Source organism: Periophthalmus magnuspinnatus, chromosome 16, assembly GCF_009829125.3.
Source record: "Periophthalmus magnuspinnatus isolate fPerMag1 chromosome 16, fPerMag1.2.pri, whole genome shotgun sequence".
Taxonomy (NCBI): domain Eukaryota; kingdom Metazoa; phylum Chordata; class Actinopteri; order Gobiiformes; family Gobiidae; genus Periophthalmus; species Periophthalmus magnuspinnatus.
In genome coordinates this window covers 21365744-21388104 of record NC_047141.1, presented here as the reverse complement: position 1 = coordinate 21388104, position 22361 = coordinate 21365744, and the positions used below count along the sequence as shown (strand labels likewise).

General features: G+C 38.7%; 1 protein-coding gene across 1 annotated transcript in view; it reads right to left on the bottom strand.

Moving 5' to 3' along the window:
* The window catches only part of LOC117383696 (CUB and sushi domain-containing protein 3-like), a 185091-nt gene that overhangs the window by 126310 nt on the left and 36420 nt on the right, over nucleotides 1-22361 (bottom strand). The window contains 4 exon segments of the mRNA XM_055228152.1: nucleotides 2266-2404; nucleotides 2459-2527; nucleotides 9768-9962; nucleotides 17172-17284. Of these exon segments, the coding sequence (XP_055084127.1) occupies nucleotides 2266-2404; nucleotides 2459-2527; nucleotides 9768-9962; nucleotides 17172-17284 (516 nt within the window).

Below are 22361 nucleotides of genomic sequence, written 5' to 3'. Positions count from 1 at the left end.
CAGTGATAGATGCTTAATCTCACCTCAACCCTCCACACTGTCACACTCATGTAATCAATAATCTCATTTGTGGAGATCTGATAAAAGATTCTCAACTGAAAAAGGGATAATAGATAACCTGTCAACAAGGAATATTTAACGGCAAATTGACACCAATTTCCTCAAAAATCAGTCTGCACATTTTTAGTCATAAAATAGACAAAAATAAAAGCATGTTTTTATAATTTATTTGATTATTGCAATCAAAAACTCCTTATAGTGAGCAGGCTTGCATCTCCACAAATCTGACTTTTAGTTGGCCTGGACGAAGGTGTCCTCCTACTTGTCGCCATGGAAATGTTATTCCTTTGGCAAGAATCTCTCCACAGACTGGCATATCTATCTCCATGGAGGATGTTCTGAAGTATGCTTTGAACTTTCAATATTCATGGAATCATGCCGGTGATGCAGGTTACATATGTACCTTTAAATTTATGTAAAAGTAAATCAGAACACCAGTCTTGTAGAAAAGCCCGTAAAAAGATGTGTATTTAGGTTGAGGCCTGCATTAAGTTGATTTGCCTAAAAACATTATGCAGCAGAGAGGTTGAGAGAGGTTGGCCGGGTCGACTCGGGGTCTTAAGCTGTCAGTCTTGGTTAGGCCGCTCTAAAGCTCAAGGGTAAATTGACAGTTTTCTTGTCAGTGTCGAGAGCAGCAGGAGCTGTATAAGTTAGGACACTAGAAAGTTTGGCTGGCCAATGGCCTTGTGCACAGTCTGAAACTCTCATAAAAGAGCGAGCTAGAGCAATGAAATTTATGAGCGAGGTGCACTCTGAATTCGGTTTGTCTGCTTGTCTTTCTGTTTACCTATTCGGAAGCCATTACTCTAAATGTAGCCCCCTGTGCCCAGCTCAATGCCAGCCTTTAATGCGCTGACTTAAAAAGAGATATCCTACTGACAGAGCCTGACATTTGGACACACAAAATAACATGGTTACAAATTCAGAGGTTTTATGCATGACTTGGATGACGGCTTTGTTGAATGTATTTTTACTTTAACAGTGTATTTTTAGAATAGAGTTTTAATCAGAGTGCTATTCTCACATATTTCCAAATACAGACCACTAAAATAGTATAGCATTTGCATGCAGCCAAGTAGCATTTATCCCAATGTTGAAAAACAGTTTGTGAAACGCTGCAAAAAATCCTGCAACACCAGAAGCTAAAAGGACAAAAAACTTAACAATTTGTATCTGACTGAAAATATGAACAGGCCACTTATAATTCTTAGCCGTCTCAAAAATCAATGAAAGGAACTCACTGTTGGCAACATAACAAGGCTACAAGCTTCACATTGCTCAGGAGGAGGCTTTAATGTCTTTCCTTGTTTTACTCCTGGAAACACTTTTAACAGTTTCATAAATGTCCACTTGAAAACAGTTTCCACAACAAAATGGCAGACTGTTATAACACGCCGGGCCACAATCACCAGCCCATCTCAGTAGATAACATAAACTCACCCCAGCTGTGGAGGTCACCCGGATCTGTCCTGATCTGACACTGATCGGAAAGTCTCAGGGACAACACCATCAACACTCTCATTGCTCACTGATGGAGTAACATTTCTCTCAGCCAATTACAATGGATGCCCAGCAGGAGCATATAGAGCCAGATGATGCCAGCTGATCGATAACCTTCTCCTCAAGCTGGGGGTCATGTGCATTTACACAATGCTACTTAGCTTGGCTCCAGGATCATTTGTTAACTCATCGTTCACTGAGAAATGTGTTAGCAAGGCTGTTTGAAGCTATAGAAGGTCACTAGCCAGTATCAGTGGAGAAAGTTACATCAGGAAGCCTAAACCTATCCAAACTTGTCTGCATAAGGGAGCAGATGGATAAGGCAATCACAGGAAGAAGGAATGTGAAAATTATTTGGTTAATCAATAGTTGTGATTTTTCAGGCCTCAATCGAAAAGAAGACCAAATGAAACTTTTAAGTCTAAATACTTAAATTTCTCCTATCATCAGGTCACAGTTTAATTCAGACGAACTAATGAAAAATAATCATAAGGATTTGAGAATGTGCCATCTCTAAATAGGAAACCGGTTCTACTATATAAGAAAGTCATGTTATACTAAAGGAATTTAGTCTGTAAATATAAAGTAATTTTATTCAGTCATTACTGATTTTAATGTGTTGAGAAAGAAAAAACCCTAATGTAGCCGCATGGTGCACCCAGTTCTACTAAAACAGCAGCAGTCCAATTTCACACAGAGACTCACCAGATACTGGGCGGCTCTGATCCCTCCACTTCCAGATAGTCGGACTTCTCTTCCATCTGAAACTCTGTAAACACCAGGGAGATGGTGTCCCCTGGGTCGGCTAGGATGGTCCACTTGCACTCCCCGCTGCTGCCCAAACCTCCGGCTGCTCCACGCCCACCGGTACCACCACCAGCCCCGGGGGAGGATTCGCTGGAGGGCACATCGAAGCTGGAGATGAGCCCGCTGGAGTCCCTCAGGGTGCCCCCACATGTGTCCTCCGCTGCCAGACACAGAGAGAAAGAGACAGAGGGTGAGAGCGGCAGAGGATGAGTCCGAGGTATTTGTGGGTGAGTGGTAGAGACATAGGGGCACAGCATCTGCACTTACTGAGGCAAGTCATTTTAGCCAAGACTGTGACCACCATTTGGGAAGTCTAACATTCAGTCTAACATTATGTTTATATAAAGAAATATGTACATAAAACAAAATGAATGACCCATATGATTTTAAATTGATATATTTAAAACCCAGGAAACAGCTATAACATTTTAATGGAGACAAGCAGGTGGTAGACACTCCACCAATAAAGTTACATAGTGTGCCTTTAACATAATGTTTTGAGATGGACAAGGTTGACACATGAATTAAGATCAACATTTTATTTTTGAGTGTTGTTACCATTGATAGAATATATGGTTAGTTTTATATTTTCCAGCAGGCCCATTTGAGGACTTAAAGATCACAAACAAAATTGTGCTACAGATTTATTCTCGGAAAGTTTAAAGCGATTAAAGGTTTAAAGTTTTCATAATGCAGTTTTTTACCACAGTGTCTTTTGAAGTGTGGAAAATCGTGGTGATAAACAAGCCTTCTATGGCTCTGAAATTGTATATTTTCCCAGTGTGGACCAACAGCACATCAGCTGAATGTTAATGCCTAGTGATATAACAGTGGCCCGCTCTTCTCTCACTCCATCCCACTTCGTCTTTTCATATCACGCCCCTCCTCTCCCTGCACCCCCTCTCATCTCACTATCTCCCCTCCCTCTATCCATCTCACATTTTTTCCTCTCTCTCTTTCCCTGAAGAATGCTAATGGCGGCAGGGCTTTCACAGTTTTCACATCATTTAAGACTAATATGTGACACTCAGCTGTGCCAGTGGAAACCCTTTTGATAACTTGGCGACACTCCTCTCAGGCCTGTCAGTGCTGCCAGGCTTAAAACATCCTCACGTGTAGCATCTCTCCAATGGTCTGAGCAGCGAGGAGGTGGGCGGATAGCAGAAGAAAGAACGATTTAGAGGATTGAGATGAGCCGGATGCTAGTTAACTTGATTTGTGCCTTTTGACATGGAGGCAGTGCCATTGATCAAAAGCATTCTGGGAAGATGGAGAGATGATAAAACGATACTACTTCAGTGATGTCCACATACTATGATTCCTGTATTAAAGGCTCTGCTCAGAACAAGGTCAGAATCTCATTTGTTCAATGTATGCAGCCGTGCCACAGCAAAAGCGTGCAGAATTTGGGTAAGAATTGTACAGGAATTGTGAGTGTTTGAAAAAAAAAAAAAAAGTTATTCAACATCCGGGTTCAAGTTGTCTGTGTAATCTCTCAGTTGTCCAGGTATGATCCAGACCAAAACAAAAATTAAATTCTGTCAACTGGTGCCTTATATCTTTCTGAAAGGAGAAACTAACTACCCTAAGTGTGAACGGTGCCTGAGTTATATTTTGCATTATCATTAAGGCTCCTAATGGGTGATCTCACTCATATTATCATGGCTATCACTATTGTTTTGCTTGTTTTGATTTAGGTCTGAGGATGAAATAGGCAAAGCAGTCACTCCATAAGAGACTGTACCAACATCATCGCAAGAGCAGCTTGGGACCCCAGTCTGCAGTTCATCTCCGTCTCAAAGCCACTAACCACTCCTTTGAAGATAGAGAGGCACAGATCTTAGTCAGGGGAAAAAATTGTTTGAGAGGGGAGTTAAAGAAGGAGTTTTTGTTAGGAAAGGACAACAATGGGGTTAGCCAGTATGCTAACAGATGTGAGATCATCCATTAAGGGCCTGAATCATTATGCAAAATATGACCCAGCCACAATTCACATTTAGGGTAGTTCAATAGACTTAGCTAAGAAACAGAAACTTTAAACAAACTGGCGTGTTAGTTTCAGTGTAGCTAGTTCCTCCCTTCAGAAAGATATAAGGCAGAGTCCACCAGTAACCTGACCAGAAGAAGCGGCTTCATGAGCGGCAAAACGTCTTCACTCTAAAACTTTTGTCCTTTTGACAGAATTGAAATTTTCTTCTGCTATCCAAAATCAAGGTGAATGTAGAAAATGCACTATACTATCTGCTTTGTAGTAGGGTTTGAGCGAGTCCATTAAGCCTCCAAAAAAAAAAAAAAAAAAAAAAGTGTGTAAAAAAGAACATGGCATGTGTTCATTTGCTGCCAGTAAACAAAACCGACTGACCTCCCTGTGACCCCATTTTAACCTTTGAGCCTTTCAGCACAACATGCTTTTTGTATCTCTTGGCAACACAGTTATTTTCAAAGTGCTCTACATATAAAAAAAGAAAACTAGAGTATCTGTTATCTCAAAAGCTTGAAATTGTAAGACAAAAAGAAATGAAACGCACTGACAAGAGGTTCAGTTGTTTTGTTTTGGGGTTTTTTCTCAGTCAAATAAATTGTTTAAATTGTAAAATAACCAGCTATTGAATTGAGCACTTATGGCCTGATTACAGATGGCCATTGCTTTTATCTTAACAAGTTGGAAATAAATGTTATATGATTGAAGAAAACACCCTTGAAAGCGTGACACAGTTATTTAAGCAGTTTTAATGATAACGACCTCACGCAGAGGTCATTAATGTGTGGCCAATTACACTGCACAAATTAGCAAATTAGGCTGAGAGGGAAGCTTTCATTAGGCTTCAAAAACAAGCCAGGGTCAATATTTTACATAGACCTCCATCCACCACATGGTTTCTATGCATTTTACTGTATATTCTAACTGTCTAATCAGTAGTATAAAGACATTTAAAAGCATATTAACATATCATAATAACAAATCATCATGTCATCTGTTGTTTTTTTGTTTCTATTTTACTGTTATACGCTATGCTCAAAGCCTACTAGACTGTACCAGAATGCAAAAAGACCAAACTTACGTGTGCATTGAAAGACAAGTATATGTGCCCCAATAATCATGTGAAGGAAATTATGACTAGATGAGCAAACAGTTTAAAATGCTGTAACTGTAAACTGTAAAATGCATTTAGGCTAAATGTGATGTTAATGTATCAAACTTACCTGTGAATTGGAATTGAATCCATTTCCATTGTGCTTATTTGTGTTAAGTCAAAGCTGACTCCTCAAAAACTTCATTTTCACTGAAATATTTATAAAGACCTACCTTCATTTCTTCTCCTTTCTATCTAACAAACTGGGACAATGCTTGATACAGTATGTACTACCCCCTCCTGGTGAGTGTTGGTACTGTGTCCTCAGTCAATTCAATTCGATTGACAGAGCCTGAACATAAAGCAGAGCAATAACGTCATGAGCACTGGTGCAGATCGTCTCCTGAAGCACACCAAATTCTCCAGACCAATAAATGTGAACAGGCCCATAGACCACAAAGATGGAGAATTTTAGTATGCTCATCAATAAAAGGTGAGTAGAGCAACTACCTAAGTATCAAAAGGCACTCATATTGTAGAAAAAAAAAAGTGGTACTGGTGTGGATTAGGCCTACTTTACCTGGCTCATTTACATCAACAGCATCAGCTCTCTAATGCAACTTGAGGAGGGATTAGCCTCACCCCCCTTGACTTTGATCAGATATAAAACACTTGTCTTTCTACTTAAAATAGTTCCCCCCAAAGGAGAGAGGAGTCGAAACGCATGTATAATCTTCAGCAGTACCCCAGGTTTTCCCTTTGTAATCATCCCTGTGTTAATGCGGGCCATGGAGCCATGTACAGCGGGCCCTTCATTTGCAGCAGTGTGATGTCGTTTTAAACATTGAACAGGATGAGAGAATAGAGAGAAGTCTGTAATTGGTGCAGAGAGCGTATTCCATTAAATAAGGGATAAATCTGATGGTCATTTTAGAAAAGTTTTAGTCCAGATGAATTAGGGTATAAACTGTAATAAGAAAATGTATCGGGTGGGAGAGACTACAAAGAGTTTTAACTATGTAATGGGATTGGTAAAGAAGGTACTGTCTGCACTTGCAAGAAGAGGCTAGAACTGAATCCTTTCGGTGTTATCCATTACCTCTGGGTACTACGGTCTCACTCATCAACCTAAAACATGCATCGTAACTCACAATTTTGAGATGGATCCTTGTGGAATGTGATAGCCTTCGATCCTCACAGGTTGCCCTATGGTATAAGCAGGGGTTAAATGCAGTCCACATACGAGGGATTTAGGTTTTAGGGATAAATGCTGTTTGAGATGAGCCACAACCCAACAAATTTAATCTACTCTACTTTTGATAAAATCTTGGGCAGTACTTCAAAATGGAACAGAAACCCAATGTACCTATAAAGAGCAGGAAATGATTTTGCAACAGACAGCAAATTTTCAATTACATTTGGCACAGCGTCTGAACGTCGTCATCACTGAGTAGAATAAAAGATATGCTCTAAACTTGTTGTTGTTCCTAAAATATATAATAGGAGTAGTAGTAATAGTAATAATAATAATAATAATAATAATAATAATAATAATAATACCCTAACACTAACATAAGGGAGGACTGAAAGCAGAGGCAGAAGACCTAAAGCAAAAGTGCAGTGCTGGCAAATGGTACATTGGATGATTAAAGCTATAGCGCTCGGGCATCTGTGTTTGTTCCATTGTACCAAACTGCATTAAAGAGCTTTTTGTGAGTCCTCATTTTGCTCTTATGCTGCATGGAGCTTTGTATCAATAGCCCGTATTCGTTTGGTCGTGCAGCCGCGTCCCTGTTTGCTGTCTCACTGCCCACTTTAATGAATGTCCAGAGACAATTTAGATGAAAGTAATCGAAATGAGGTCTGTAGGGGCGTGGGTGCAACTCCCAATTACAATATCCATTAATTCTGGGCTTATTCTACTGGTCCTCACTGCGCTTGTCTAACTCTTTCAGAATCTTTTCTGAGGGCATATGGACTACTACGATGCAACGTTTGACTCAATATTAAATTGAAAAGTCTATATTTGAACCACTACTTAATGGATTCAGGCACCAGGATCAAAATGTACAAATTACTGCTTACCGTTCTATTGAAATGCGATTTATAAATAGTTGTAGTTCAGATGAATTTAAAAATATATTTTCTTTTAAACTTTCATCTTTGGTCATTAGAAAAAGTACACTTGCACAGAATTAGTTTATATGTCTGTGTTTACCTAGTTATTTTTTCTAAAGTACTGATATGTACCTCTGCACACCATTACATCTAGTTCTTATCCATAGGTTGAATGGGCAAAAGTTCTCAAAATAGAGCAGGTAACAGGAGACCCGTGAAAATCACACTGGGTAGGACTTTGTATCTAAAAGGTTGTATCATCACACAATATTTAATTTCCACATACTCCAATGTTAAACCAATAGAGATTTTAAGATGCTAAATACTAAACTTGGCATTCATTCAAAAGTATTCTGACACTGTAGAGATTATAAATACATGCATTTACTAGTAGTGACCCAGCAACCTGTCTGCTCTTTTTTTTGTTTTTTTTTTTTTTTTTTACATTGTTTTGGCTAGAGCATCTTGATGGCCGTTTTTGCGTTTTGCTATTTCAAACGTGACAGATTTCCATGGTAACGGTTGTTTTTTCACGTCCCATTCCGAGCTCTATACAGAGGCCTTGAGAAGACTGCTTCAACATTAAAGTGGAATGACACCAGGAGGTGATGTGTTGAAAGAGTGTGGTGTCGGAGCTGATGCAGAGCTGGAGCGAGCACACAGAGACTGGCCTGTCGTGAGGAGTATTGTGTAAAACAATAGGCAGAAAGGCCAGCTTCTCTCAGGAATAAGATCAAAGGAGCATCTGGCTGCATCAAGGATTTACAAAGTGTCTGGGCCATGTGTGGGCCAGGACAGAGGACATGTTAGCGTGCCTCTGGCTATAGAACACTAACACTGTCCTTAAAAGGGACAGAGCCTTACTCCATCTGCAGCGTTTTGTTTCCTCAGAGCATGTCACCGCTCCAGCATATGCTCAACCGCTTCCTTTCTGCTGCGCTCTGCACTGTCGAATGAGTCTGCAAGTGCAAATTTGTTCTGCTGGCTTTGGGATTGCTCAGGGATGTATATCTAGAAAGTGGCCTTTTCTCACTTAATCCTCATACTACTGTTTAGATGACGAAGCACTTCAACTAGCAGAAAGAAAACTGTGTTCAAATCGGTCATGACTTCTTGTTGGTCGAGTTACTTTACTTAATGCACTTTACTCAGTGGCAACTAGAGATGGTCTCCCAGTTTAGCAAATAATAAATTAATACATACTACGAGTCTGGCCATTAAATGTGCAAAACCAACACTGCATCAAAGCACATCAGATTTCAACAACCAAAGTTTCTATGAGGAGAACTAATTTATTTTATAATAATAATCACACACTTTAAACAAATGCATTTGCTTCCTCACAATTAAGACAGACACCCCCTTTCCTCCTGATAGACAAGGGCTGTTAACGTCATTTAGAAGCAAAACCAGATGAATTATAGCCTTAGTTTCAAGCGTATTAAATACTGCCTATAATCATGTTATAGGTGTAGCTTATCCAAGTACTGATAGAAGCTGCCCTACAGGAATTTATGTCATTAACTTGCAAGGCTTCAGTCAACGTCTTCAAGTCAAATCAGTTCAATCTCACGAGTTTGGAATTAAATCAATATATCAAATTAAGACTTGCATATTTAACTGTGGGGCAGAGCAGACACACACACCATTCCACTGTCAATCACTGCACTGCAATTAACTTCAAATGTAATTCTGGGAAATCAAACAGCGAGGGGGAAACAATAACCTGTCAATTTGACATTTCTTCAGGGAAACATGTAGTAAATGTAACACTACGTACACACAGTACTCTCCATGCCCATGAATCACTTTCATGTGTTTTCAAATTTCACAACTGGAAACAATTACAGCTAAAAAATAACGATGCTATATCTTTGCCATGGTAAAATAAAAAGTCAAAGGCATTTCAGCATTTTAAATATGCACCATGTCCTTTGGTTTAAACATGTAATTTAAAGAGAGCCACATTTCCATGCATATGTACTTTTTACCCTGGCAAAACTATAGCATGGTTATGAATGATATGATAATGAACAAATACATAGCTTTTCAGAGAAGGCTCCTTGAATTAATACAATTTTTAATAAATTCTGCATATACAGTCAGTGAATGATCAGTTAAAGCCCCATTTCCTTTGGAAGGCTGGCTTGTGTGTTTGATTATATTATTCATAAAATAACGATAATGAACACAGAGTAAAGGTCTTACCTCTGCAGAGCGGCACAGGAAAGTCCCACACGGACACGCCTCCTGTGTTCCTCACACAGGTGAGGAGGGAGTGGCCGTCCAGCACGTAGCCGCTTACACACCTGTACCGGATCTTATCTCCCACATTAAACTGGGTCCCATTTAAAATGCCTTTTGGGGGAACCCCTGGATTACCACATGCACTGCTTCTGAGTTCTGAAAAAGAAAGCAAAAAAAGAGTACCTATTATTTCACATACATACATACATACATTATTATTATAAAATCTGTTAGCATTCCTTCTGACCATCTCTATCATGTGAAGGGGACATACCTTGCAGCTCTAACTTTCAGTGTCTAGGCAGATTTTGTTTCTAATTACACAGAACAACACTGCAGTTTGTTTAGAGCAGCAATTAGAAGCTATTTTAAACCATTCATATTGCATTTAACAGATGTGTCTGTGCCTTGTGGCTATTTGCACACCTCATCTCCCTTGTAAATGAGCAAAAAGCAGACAGCTACAAATACAAAAGTACTACAAATACACAGCTAATGTTGTGTTGCTCTCAATATTTAAAGGTTAGGTGTGAAATAGCATCACCTATGAGCCTGTATATTGCCTTTGTAAAGCACCGTAAACAATAGTACCCTGGAAAATATAATTGGAACAAACAGGCACATACGCAGTTCCCCCTTTAGCATTTAAAATCGCCAAATACTGTGAATTTTATTGACACATTAAGATGCATAACAGAGTTTGTGGGGAAAAATCAATAGAAGTTAATAAGCCTGGAAAGATGTGGCGTTGGCCTGTTTATAAGGTGAACATTTCTTTCCATCCTTGAGCTTGCGTTTAAAATGAATTTAAATGAACATTAATATAATAAATCCATGACTATATGGACTACCGTAGTACATAGAGAAATGTGTTACTGTTGATATTTCAGAGCATTGGTTCTTTGTATGCTGTTTTCTGCTCATGTCAATATTCATGTTTAATAGAGCTATGTGGCACAAACTTCAATGAGTAAGTATACTCAGGGCACAGCGTGGATTCTGGCACCGTGCAGCAATTGTGTCTCTATGGGGCTCATGGAGACTGTGAAATCTAGATGCATTTGTATAAAATATTAAGTGCATTGGGTTCAACAAAGTGTAGCTAAACACATCAAAAGCTAATCTAAATATCAACAGACCCCCTGGATATATACAGAAGACACTGAAAACAAATTCAACTTCAAACCATTAGCATGAAGAAAAATAATTGTCGTGAACTTATGCAGAGTGAGGCCAAATGTTTATTTTACTATCTGTTTTGATAACAGCTACTAACCCACAAGCCTTAATGGTGCATTGCAATTACAATGGACCAATCACCCTCACTGACTCATTCCCATAGACACGAGTACAAAATCAACAGTGTCCAGTTAAATAGATTACCGTCTTGTAGACATGCACCAATGCTGGAATCAAATCTGTCGTCTATTGGTTTGGGAATTTCAATAAAGCGTTAGGCCAATCACTTAAAGCTGAGGATATTGAGCTTATTCTTGTAAATTGTAAAGTAAATTGTATTCCCCCGCCTCAGAGTATAATGTATAAGCAGTCATTTCTGTCCAAATCAAACTGTTTTGCACTGTCTGCATCTAAGTTGTGCATGTGCCTGCAAGTTTATGTTATGTGGATACTAGCGAAGTGCAAAAGGAAAAGTGAGAGCTGGGAACATGTTAGAGCCAAAGGCAATCGTTTAAATGCCTACTCCCCCTTTTCAAAGTTTGAAAATCAGGTGGTATTAAATATTTTATAATAATAGAACGTTGATTTAAGCAATTTGTGAGTTAAACATAACAATTCTTGGCCTTTTTGGATCAGTTCATTCATTGAGTTTATATAGTTTGTCTGAAGCTGCACTAGTATTGGCAATGAACCCCTAAAATGATGCAACACAACAAAGGAGGATATAGACTCTTTTATGAGGGAGCAGTGAGATGGGCCATGCGATTGAAGCTGACTAGACTAGATAACATTAAGAAACTTCTCATTTAGTAATTAATTTAATCAGCTTGGAGCCAGTGAACTCGATACGCCCTCAACAGCGCACTCATTTTAGCTCCAGATGTTTGGGGGTCCGACCAGATTGCATTCAGCCAAATATAAAACTTAATGGCATAAATTCAATTTGACAACTTTGAATCACACATGAGAAACTTTTAATTAGCCTATAACAAGGAAACAAGGTAAATAAGAAAAATTATGAATGGTTTGAGTGCTTTGTTACAAATTGCATAATTTGCGGTGAACCGTTCATTTTGCAAATAGACCTGTTCCACCCTACAGTAGTTGTGGCTCGTCATCGCACTGTGTCAGCTGTTTTTTGAAGACTTACGACAAAACAAGTGTGTCTTTCTCCAGTAAATGTTTGGAGTAGCTCACCTCGGGTCTCTAATTACACAGTAATAGATTCAGCCCAGTCTTAATTATAAACTGAGTCACTGCCCCTCGGTCACTGTACAGCTAGTACCATGTTGTCATTGGTTTAGACACATTTGCAGCATATGTAAGCAATATTTAGCTGTAGGACTGAAATGCCAATAGTACATTTTATTCAGATTACAATAATGTTTACAAAGTTAGTGAGAGCACCGCAAACAGACTGTAGCCCGCATTAAAAAGGATGATCCACTTTTATGAGGCTCTCCAGAACTGCCTGAGGAATCCAAAAGTTTTAGGTACAGTAGTAGCTCAAAGCCAGCCAGTTTTACTTTCTGAAGGACAACCAATAACAGTGAGACAAACTCATGAAAACCAGCTGGTACAAAAGCACCTTCTGCTGCTGGCAAAACTAAAATTGTTGTAAAAACTTCTAAAGTAAAGCAAGAATACAACAACAACAACTCAAAACTACTATCCCCAATGTTGGCACGCTCAGAAATTTAAATAAAAACAGAATGAAAACCAATTATTTTGTACCGCTTCATACAAAAAAATGACATATTGAATTTCATGCAGCGTCATTTTTGTTTGTTTCCTCCTCCTGCTAACTTGTATGAGATGTGCAACTGTGTGAAGAAAAGGCAAAATATATTACACAAAAAGTGGGTGTATTACATAAGAAAAAATGTAGTTAGACCACATTCAAGATTTTAAACATAAATAAACGTACATGCCCGTTTGAACCTTAGCAGCTCGCATATCAGCACCTGTAATCACATGCATTCTGAGGGGGTTAGTAAACTACTGAATGAAGTGATGGCTGTGTCTTTTCCCTGCAGTTAAGTCTGTTCATTTGCCCTGTGTGTATCTGAGAGTATCTGATGACTGCAGCTCTTTGAAGAGGAGAGAGTCTGACGGAGTGCACGGTGGGAGCACTCAGTCCCCACAGGAGTTGCAGTCTGTAGACCTCCTGTCTGCCTCCTGTCTCAGGCCGAGGCTGCATCCGAGTCTGACAAACCGTGGGGAAAAAGCCGCAACTACAGTCCAGGAATCCAGGAGCGCTGTTTTACCACTGCTACAGCATAACGTAATGAAAGGGAATATAGGGAGGGAGATGATTGCCGTTGCCTTCTGTGCAGTGGAGGGTACAATAGTAAAAAAAACAAAAACAAAAAAAAACCACAAAATATTATTACTCTAGTAGAAATTTAAAAAGTAGTGACCCAAGTAATTATAAGAAAAAGTATATTGAGAAACTATTCAGTACTGAGAAACAGTTTGGATCCAAAATGAATTTAAAATCTGATCTTTGAGTTAATCTAATCAGACAGATAAAACGTTAAATAACGAAAAGATTCTGGTATTTAAAGGGCCCATATTATGCTGTTTCCTCATCACAAACATATCTGGAGTTGTGTTTTGTTTCATTCAGACATGTTGAACACACAAACCCTATACAGTATATGTAAATGATGAGGCAACAATATAACTTGGCAAGCTAAAGAGTCAGTTTTGCATAACCAGTAAGGAATAGACCGAAAATTGCCCAAAAATCATATCTGAAGGTTGAGTCATTTAATGCTGTCTCTCGGCTGGCTGGGAAATGCCTAGGGGTCCCCCCAGAGGAGCCGGAGGAAGTGGGGTGAGGTAAATGTGGGAGTCCCTGCTTAGAATGCTGCCACCGTGACCCGACTCTAGATAAGATAAAGAGAAAAAGATGGATGGATGGGTGGAATATTGTCAACATAAAACTAAACTAACAAAGGTAACCACATTTTTAAACAGTATTGTTACTTTTAACAAAATTACTCAAATTACATGTAAAAGTATGGTGTCAGAAAATGATTCCGACAAGTAAATTTTCATATTATTATTTTCTTCTTTTCTTATTAAGGTATTCAAGTACTATTACTCAAGTAACTGAGGAAATGTTACTGAGTACTACCCACCTCTGCTTATGTACCTCAAAATATAGCAAGCATAATTTGAAACTGTCCTTTCCTCAAAACACATTCCATCACCTGCACTAATGCAGCCTAATGGGTTTAAACAACAGCTCTCACAGCGGAGCCAGCGCTGAGCAGAAGTCACAGCTCAGAGCCACAGGAGCCTGACCTGATGTGAGATTGACAGCTGCTCCACAAAATGAGATTCAGCGAGTCCCTGTCCTTTACTGTGTCCTTCATAAAATGCAAATCTAAATCCACTTAATTGCAGTCATGATTCAATCATCTCAGGGAATCTACAGCATCTCACATCGCACCATAAGAATGAGACTATTTCCATATTCATGTGCACAATGGAGCTAACCGTATCAGCATAACAGAGGAGAAGCCGATGTACATAGCACTTAGACAGCAGTCTGAATTATGAATGAGAGCATTGACTGAATATTTGTTTATTTGGGTTGGAGACAATACCCTGATTGGAGTTGGCTCCTTTGGGCAAAGTTTATGTCTGGGGTTAGCACCAAGAGCTTCTATAGTTTAGCATAATATAAACAATGAAAACTGGAAAAAATACCACCCCTGATAATTGGTCAAATTGAATTGCATCTTTTTTTTTTTGTGTAATGCCGCCTGTGGGTTTGTTTGGGAATTGCCAAAAAGTAAACAGCAAAGTAAATGAGTTTGACATTATTTGATGTAATGTATAGTTGTGAAGTTTTGAATAACAAAACAAAAGCTTTTTCAGCCACAAAATCAGAATAGATGAGCTGGAAATGAAAAAGTAAACTTAAGAGAGTGGCCACTGTCCAATAGAAATAAAATTCTACTGGGCAACTTTACAATATGTACATATATAACTTAGTGTAACCATTCAGGCCATGTGATGACAATAATCTTTATCAAACTCGTAAATAACTATCACACAATTTTGCAGTTATTACTCATGGAAACTGTCTGGGGAATATTCTCTGCCCTTTAATTATCACATTTTCTATAATGAAAACCTTTATGTTGAATTATGAACAAATGGAGACAAATGAGCATCATTTAATTTAACCCTTAAGTGCCAAGGGACATGGAGGGCCAAAGAGGGGCCGTGTGCACAGATGGAGAGCAGCTCTGGTCTGAGAGAGAGGTGGGAGGGGCAGAGGGGGAAACTGCAGCAAGAGCGGACAGGTCAGAGCCAAGTTACTGGTTCGAAGCCAAAATGAAAATAATTGTTTACTATTCTCCACATAACAAGCCCAGGTCAGAACAGGAAGAGGGCGATAAAAGAAGGCCAGTAGGAGAAGTACGTGATTGAAGCCTCTCTCATCAATTCTGGCTTTAGGCAGGTACACGAGGACAATGATTGATTAGCTGCTGGGCTGACACAGATAACCATAAACTGTGCATGCTTTCACTAGGGGCCAGCACATGCATACCTTTGGAGGGAGAGGAGGCAGGATAAAATACCATTTATAAACCCACAGCAAAATGTGAATTAAATGCAGGCTTCAATTCAAGAGTAATGGCCTTAGAATTGAACTTGCAACCTCCTTCTAAGAGAGGCAAGAGAGCTGACAATATGGCACACTGAAATAAATTGGCATCACTCCTTTGTTGAATGATATTCTAGTGGTCTAAGCCTCAGCGTCATGGGTCGTGGCAATTTGTTTAAGGTCTCTCCAAATATTTGCACCCAATTCATGCTTCTAAAGGTTGCGTTCACCTTTTAGAATTTGAAGAGGTAATAATTTCAAATGGAGGACAGCGGTCTAAATAACTCTATGGGAGATTTAGTGAAAGAAATATCCTAAAATAAAATCCACATGCTGAAACATAGAATGATTCTGGATTGCTTTCACAAACTTAGCATATTAATTGAGTTGAATAATGGCACAATTTTCTGAAGTTATAATGAGAAAGTATGGTCAGTTTTGTTTATTTGTACTGACAGAGAAGAGGTTGAACTTTGTGCCAGTTTTAATTCCATGTGCATAGGCCCAGTAATAACAGAGATGTTAATCATAAACTGGGCCAAAACAAATTCTACTATTAACTTGAATCTGCCCCACCCACTTTTGCCATAAATTAGACTAAGCTACACTTTCTCTGTGGTGGCACTTGCAGTTAAGCAGGAATCCCATTCATTTAAATAGTGAATTATGGAAAAGTTTTGCCGCTAAAATCTGATATAAAGTAGGTTGATTTGTGTAAAATGCTCAATATTCCTGTGCAACAACAAGTCAACACTGCCCCAATTCTCTGGAAGGCTTTAAAACGACTCCCTGTAGAGCTGAAGATCGGCAGCCCCATGCAAAGTAATGCAACCAGAACGACAATGGCATTGCCCACGGCAAATTTCAGAGTAAGGTGAATTCTGAACCTATTGATTATACAAACAGTCCTGTAACCATAAGCAAAAATGTAGGTACATATGTTAAATGAAATGTTAGGTAAAAGAAAGTGCAAAGGCTAGAGCTGGTCACAGAAGGACAGTTCATATTTAGACAGCTCCCTGCTGCACTCTGCTCTGCTTCAACACACATAACTCACTACATCCATTAACTCCACCAATTCCCATCACCATCTGCCATGCAATTTCACAGGCACCTCTGGAGCCGCCCGAAAGGTCCACTTCTTCCAGGGAGCGGAGATGGATTTGGAAAATATGAGATGAGATTTGCTTACTTAAGGTACCAAATGTTTGACTTTATGATGAATGACGGCAATGATGACTTTACAGTGGAGTCCTAAAGGAAATCAAATACACCTGGACAAATTTGGTTATGCTTTACCTTTAAATGGGCTGTGCCTGCTTATGAAATCCACAAACCCAATTGTCAAGAAAAAAAGATGAACTGAACAACACACAAAAACATCAGATGATGATCTTTTTCTACTTATTCTTGATCCAACTATATTGAAAATGTGTAAGTTCATTGAATATGATCAAATAGCATGAAAATGACAGACTCCATAACATTTATTTCGAGTCAGCATTGCTTTTTTACACAGTCACTTTTACATATTAGTCAAAAAAGGATGACGCACTCACCTTCAAAAGTAGCTTTAAACCCATGAGCGCTCACTGCAAAGTCACTGGTGAGTCTGAGTGAAAATATAGAGCCGGAGCTGGTCACAGGCGCAGGAATAGTGAATCCTGTTAACCTGTGGAGAACACACACATATTAGGACAGAGCTCAACACGGGACTATTGCATTAGCTAAAACCTTGCAAAGTGGATTTTACTAGAAAGTAAATATTAAAACATTACTGATCTGGACAAGCTTTTGTTCTTCAAGTAAGGTTAAGGTCTTAAGAAAAAGGAATACTGTATTTTGACAAGGATTCACATGGATTTGTATTCATGTAGTTAGATTAAATTCACTGAGAGAGTAAGTGCAAACTAAGCTCTGACTTATTTTAAACACTTTGCTTGTTTAAAAAAGTCTTTAACAAAAGTCAAAATACTGTACAATATTAATGCAGGGTTGTCCAAAGTCAGCCTTGTTGATTCTGTGATACACTGACCCACGACCTCAATCTTCAATCCCCAAACTATTTGCTATAATACATTTTTTAAAATTGCTACAATTTTTGACTCTAAAGTTCAAAAGTTACTTCTGTGGAATTTCAAACCATGAAAATAAAATAAAATCCACATTTTTTTAAAAGTGTGCAGGACCAAATACTCAAACCACTCTCTATATTGAAGAGTGCCAAGCCAAGAATTTGAATAGACCATCAATGGGCACTGAAAAATACAATGTCTATAATTGCAGTATTTTTTTGGTTCACAGACAAAAACGTATTCACCTCAAGGTCATGAACGTTTTTTTTATGATGTGTTTGTCATATTTACCAGCACAGATTTGCAAGGCCACAAGACAAACAATCAATGCACTATAGTTGAGCAGAACCAGCACTAAAAACAGAAGGAGCCAATTCTCATTTAAAATAATGACAACTGAAAGACCCCAGAGCCCCTCCAACCCACCAGCTCTGTCATTTTAGCTCTAATAAAAGTGCATGGCTTTGAGAACTGTAATGTAATTTGTCCCTCAATAATACAGTGAGCAGAACACAATCAAAACCCAAACGTAGACCTTTGTTCTGTGTCGAGGTGGCGTTTGAGGGCTGGCAGCTGCATTGTAACAGACTGCTTCATTACCGCATTTCAAATTAGGTGCAGATCCAAACAAATCCATTTACGTTGACGACGTCGTAAACAAGATGTGTTGCGGACCGTTCTCGGCGAGCAGCTGCTGATGTTGTATCGACCTCCACTGTTCCGAGTCGTGCCGCGGCGAATGAGCACGGCTTGTGGATCAAACGCAATGTCGTATTTTCTGTGGCCATCGTGTTCTCTGTTTCTAGTTTTTGGGGCAGTTTGTGTGCATCTGACAATAAGGCCGGTGAATAATGGCAGCAGGGGGCCAAATGTGGGGAAAACAGATATCCCCTCAGTGGCAGCAAAGAAGAGGATGCTGTATTTACAACTTCAATAGAGTTTCAAATTACAGCGCAGTGAACTAGCCTGGTCCACACAATTACTCTTGTGAAAGATATAGACCACAGTGGGCAGGATGCTGGACAACTCAGACTTCGGATGCCGATTTCAATATGTCTCTATAGCTTCGGAAAGATAAGGCACCAAGGGAGGCAGAGAAATTTCAAACTGCTGTAACACACTGACAAAATATACTATTATTTTGTCATTTGCATTTGGTGGGTGATATTAACAACAACAACAACAAAACACACACTCTTTTTTGGTTTTGCCTCTTAACGACAATCTGGAGATCCAACAGAAATGAGCTAAAATGCATCTTTAAATGTATCAGTTGAGGTATGAGTAGCAAGCAAATGAGAAAGAATTGCAACATTAACCACAAAAGTACAGAAATATCACGTTATACCCCTGGATTACAATAGTTTGTTTCATTTTTATTTTTAAACAGCTCTTAATATATTCAACTTTTGTAATCTTCAAAACAACATTCACGGTGTTATCTTAATGGTTATGATGCTACCGTAAGATTAGGCACTTTTTTGACATGCAGTTAGACAAAAGGAGGAAAAGAACAAAAGAAAGAAAATTGTTATTATTTTGTATAAGTATAAGATTTAGATTTTACCAAGGAATGTTGATTATATATCCTAAAGGTCCTGTACCATCATCAGTGGTTCTTCCTTTCAAGTGCCAGCCGAGGAGGAGCAGAGGGTGATATCCATGTCCATGTGGAGACTCATATATTTACAATGAATCACAATTTGAGAACACGCGGTGCAGTGTTCAGGAAAATCCCTCCTCTCCACATGCGCGAGGACAGGGACCCATGTGGGGAGTTATTACTGTCTGAGCTCAAGTAAAACGGGGAAGAATCGATGTGTGCGCTCGACTTGTGGCACAGGGCTTAAAGCTGCGCTGAAGTTCACCACAATGACCTTATCTCTGCGGCGCCCGGCTGAACTCTGGAACAGCTAAGTTTAAATAAACACTTCATTATCCAGTTATTTGTGAATCAAAGGAAAACGCGTAACAGATGTATACAATGAATGCTGTTTAGTAGCAAAAAAGGGGGGAAAAAAAATCCATCGTTACCCAGATCATTCAGTTATTTTTTATTGAATTTTTATCAGCTATGAACTCAGAGACCCCTAAAGACTACTATACCCATTTTTTTCTGCATTATTCAGTTACATTTACATCACTTTTAAATGTAAATATTGTTTCTTAGCGATGACAAACTTACTTATTCCATATAGATACATAGTCCATATAGTCAGGGTTATGTTTGCACAGCATTCAGCACCCACATTTGACCCCATAACACAGTAAAAGTAAGTAAATGTGACGATGTTCTTTTAAAACACTTTGTGACCCTGTTTTGGCACAGACACAGGTCTTTTGGGAGTCTACTGCTGCCTGTTGCTTAGGAAACAGACAGCGACGACGAGTCAACATGAAATAACTAGAACAAAAACTGAACAATCCTTCCAGTGTCTTTGTATAAAAAAAAAAAATACTAAAACTAAAAAAAAAATAAAAAAAAAACATTAACAACTGAATTTCTGCAAACAACTTCTTGTATTAGCCAAAGTATTAAGCAATAATCAACTGTGTTTGTTAGAAAAATGACTTACCACCTAATTGATGTGATTATTTTGAAAAACATAGTGGCAATTTTTGACAAACATCGCAATTATGATTAGACTTGTGATTACTACTCAAGGAGCACAAAGCGCATTTCAAAACTGTCTTCAAATTTGAGAGAAAAGTGAAATATGAACAGCTTAACTGACGCATTTCAGTATATATATAATCAGTTGCTATTATACCTTTTGATTCATTTCAGAAAATATAAACGTTTGTATTCACTGAGCAATAAAAACAAGGAACAACTGATCGACTATCCAGCTAGGTACATATTTCTACAACATTAGCTGGAGACTTAGACTACAAAAACACTTTCTTTGGGGCTTGGTTGTTGATGACTAAGGTGAGCAGGTCAGTCCACAGTGTAGGCTTGTGTCCCGCAGACTCGTCCTGGTTATAGATGGGAGTGACAGAGGAGTCTGGGCCCAGAGCGCACCTGATTGGCTGGACAGATGCAGCCTCTGCCTCCACCTGAACACACTACATCAGACCCCCGGCAGCTGGCAGGTGTCAGGACATCCCACGTGATTAGTGAGGCGCCGCAAGCACACACCACCAGGGCGCGCTCTCATTGCCCCCACCCCCTCTGAGTTGATTTCACTTTCATGCCATGCAACTTCACAGCGAAAATAAAACATGTTTACTTTGTTTATTTAGATTAGAAGCCTTTAAAATTTGGACAATCGGAAAAAAGGATACTGTAGCTCCTATGTTGAGCTGGAAACTAAAATGCTTACACCTTTTTTTTTTTTTTTTTTAGCTGTTTTAGAACCTGTATCTGACCAGGGGTTTAGGGGGTAAAATGAACATTTTTAATTTTGAACATTGCTCATCACAGAGTTCTCAGGCTCTTTCTCAGAACAGAACACACAGTTCTCTTTCAGAAACGTGTTCACTAAATTCCCTTTTTTTGATACATGACTTGTCTATTTCAACATAGAAACTCAAACGTACCAAAAACTACAATTCATCACCATCTAAAGTCTTACAACAAAGGACTTCACTCACAAATCAAAAGTGAAGAGCTACAAAGAAAAACTGGAACTATATTTGGATTATATTTGTTTTACACTAAAGATAGAGCAAACTTTTGTGAATACTTGCTTGCTAAAAAGATTCTTTAGCACTACTCAAATTGGCTCAGCAGCTCGTAATATATTATAAAATGATATATACATACATATTCAGGATGCAGACCCCTGTATATAAGCATTTAATTATAGAATGTCAAAATGTCAGACTATGAAATACAGCACAAATATGCTCTGAGCAGCAGGATCAGTTATGGATGAAAAATGTCACCCGTTTACCTCACCCACAGTGACTTTTGATTAGGTTTGATTTGCGGAAAACCATTTACTCGTCAAGTACCATTGTTAAAGCAACAAATCAGACCTTCACCCTTTATCTGGGATTTCTTATTAAGGATTCAAGCTGCAGGTCACAATGACAAACTATAGGGCAACCGTATGTTCACTCGTGTTGTCACAATACTGAATTTCAAACTCAATTTTGATACTAAGGAATAGACTCGATACGCAATACTGATTCCGATACTGCAATGATAATTAAAAACTCTTCGTTTAGTACTTTCTTTTATATTACCATGTGGCCTTATATCTGTGTAATCCCTCAGTCATCCAGGTAGGTTCATAGTGGTCCATGGCTTATACTAGTCTATGTGTTTTATGCTTGTTCTGATACAGCTCAAGATCAATCTAAATCTATTCAGGAAAGGTTCATTTCTGTGCTGTGAATGTGACTTTTTTTTTTAGTATCAATACCGGCTCTATTCTGCTACTAGTTTTATTGATTAGTATCTGATTTTCAATATTTTTGACAACCCAGATGTTCACATTAAAATAAGCAGTTTTTGATTTTGTTTTGGCTGGTTTGTACAACATCCTAATAGCTCTCCGGGGATTAAAGAACTAACACAGTTTACTCTCCAGTTTATCTTTTCTAATAAAAAAGCTGACATGAGGACAACAGCAAATAGCAAATTGGATTAACATGTAAATATGGCAACTCTGGAGAATGCTAGAGCTAGAGCTGGGCGATATGGGGAAAAAATGAATCATGATT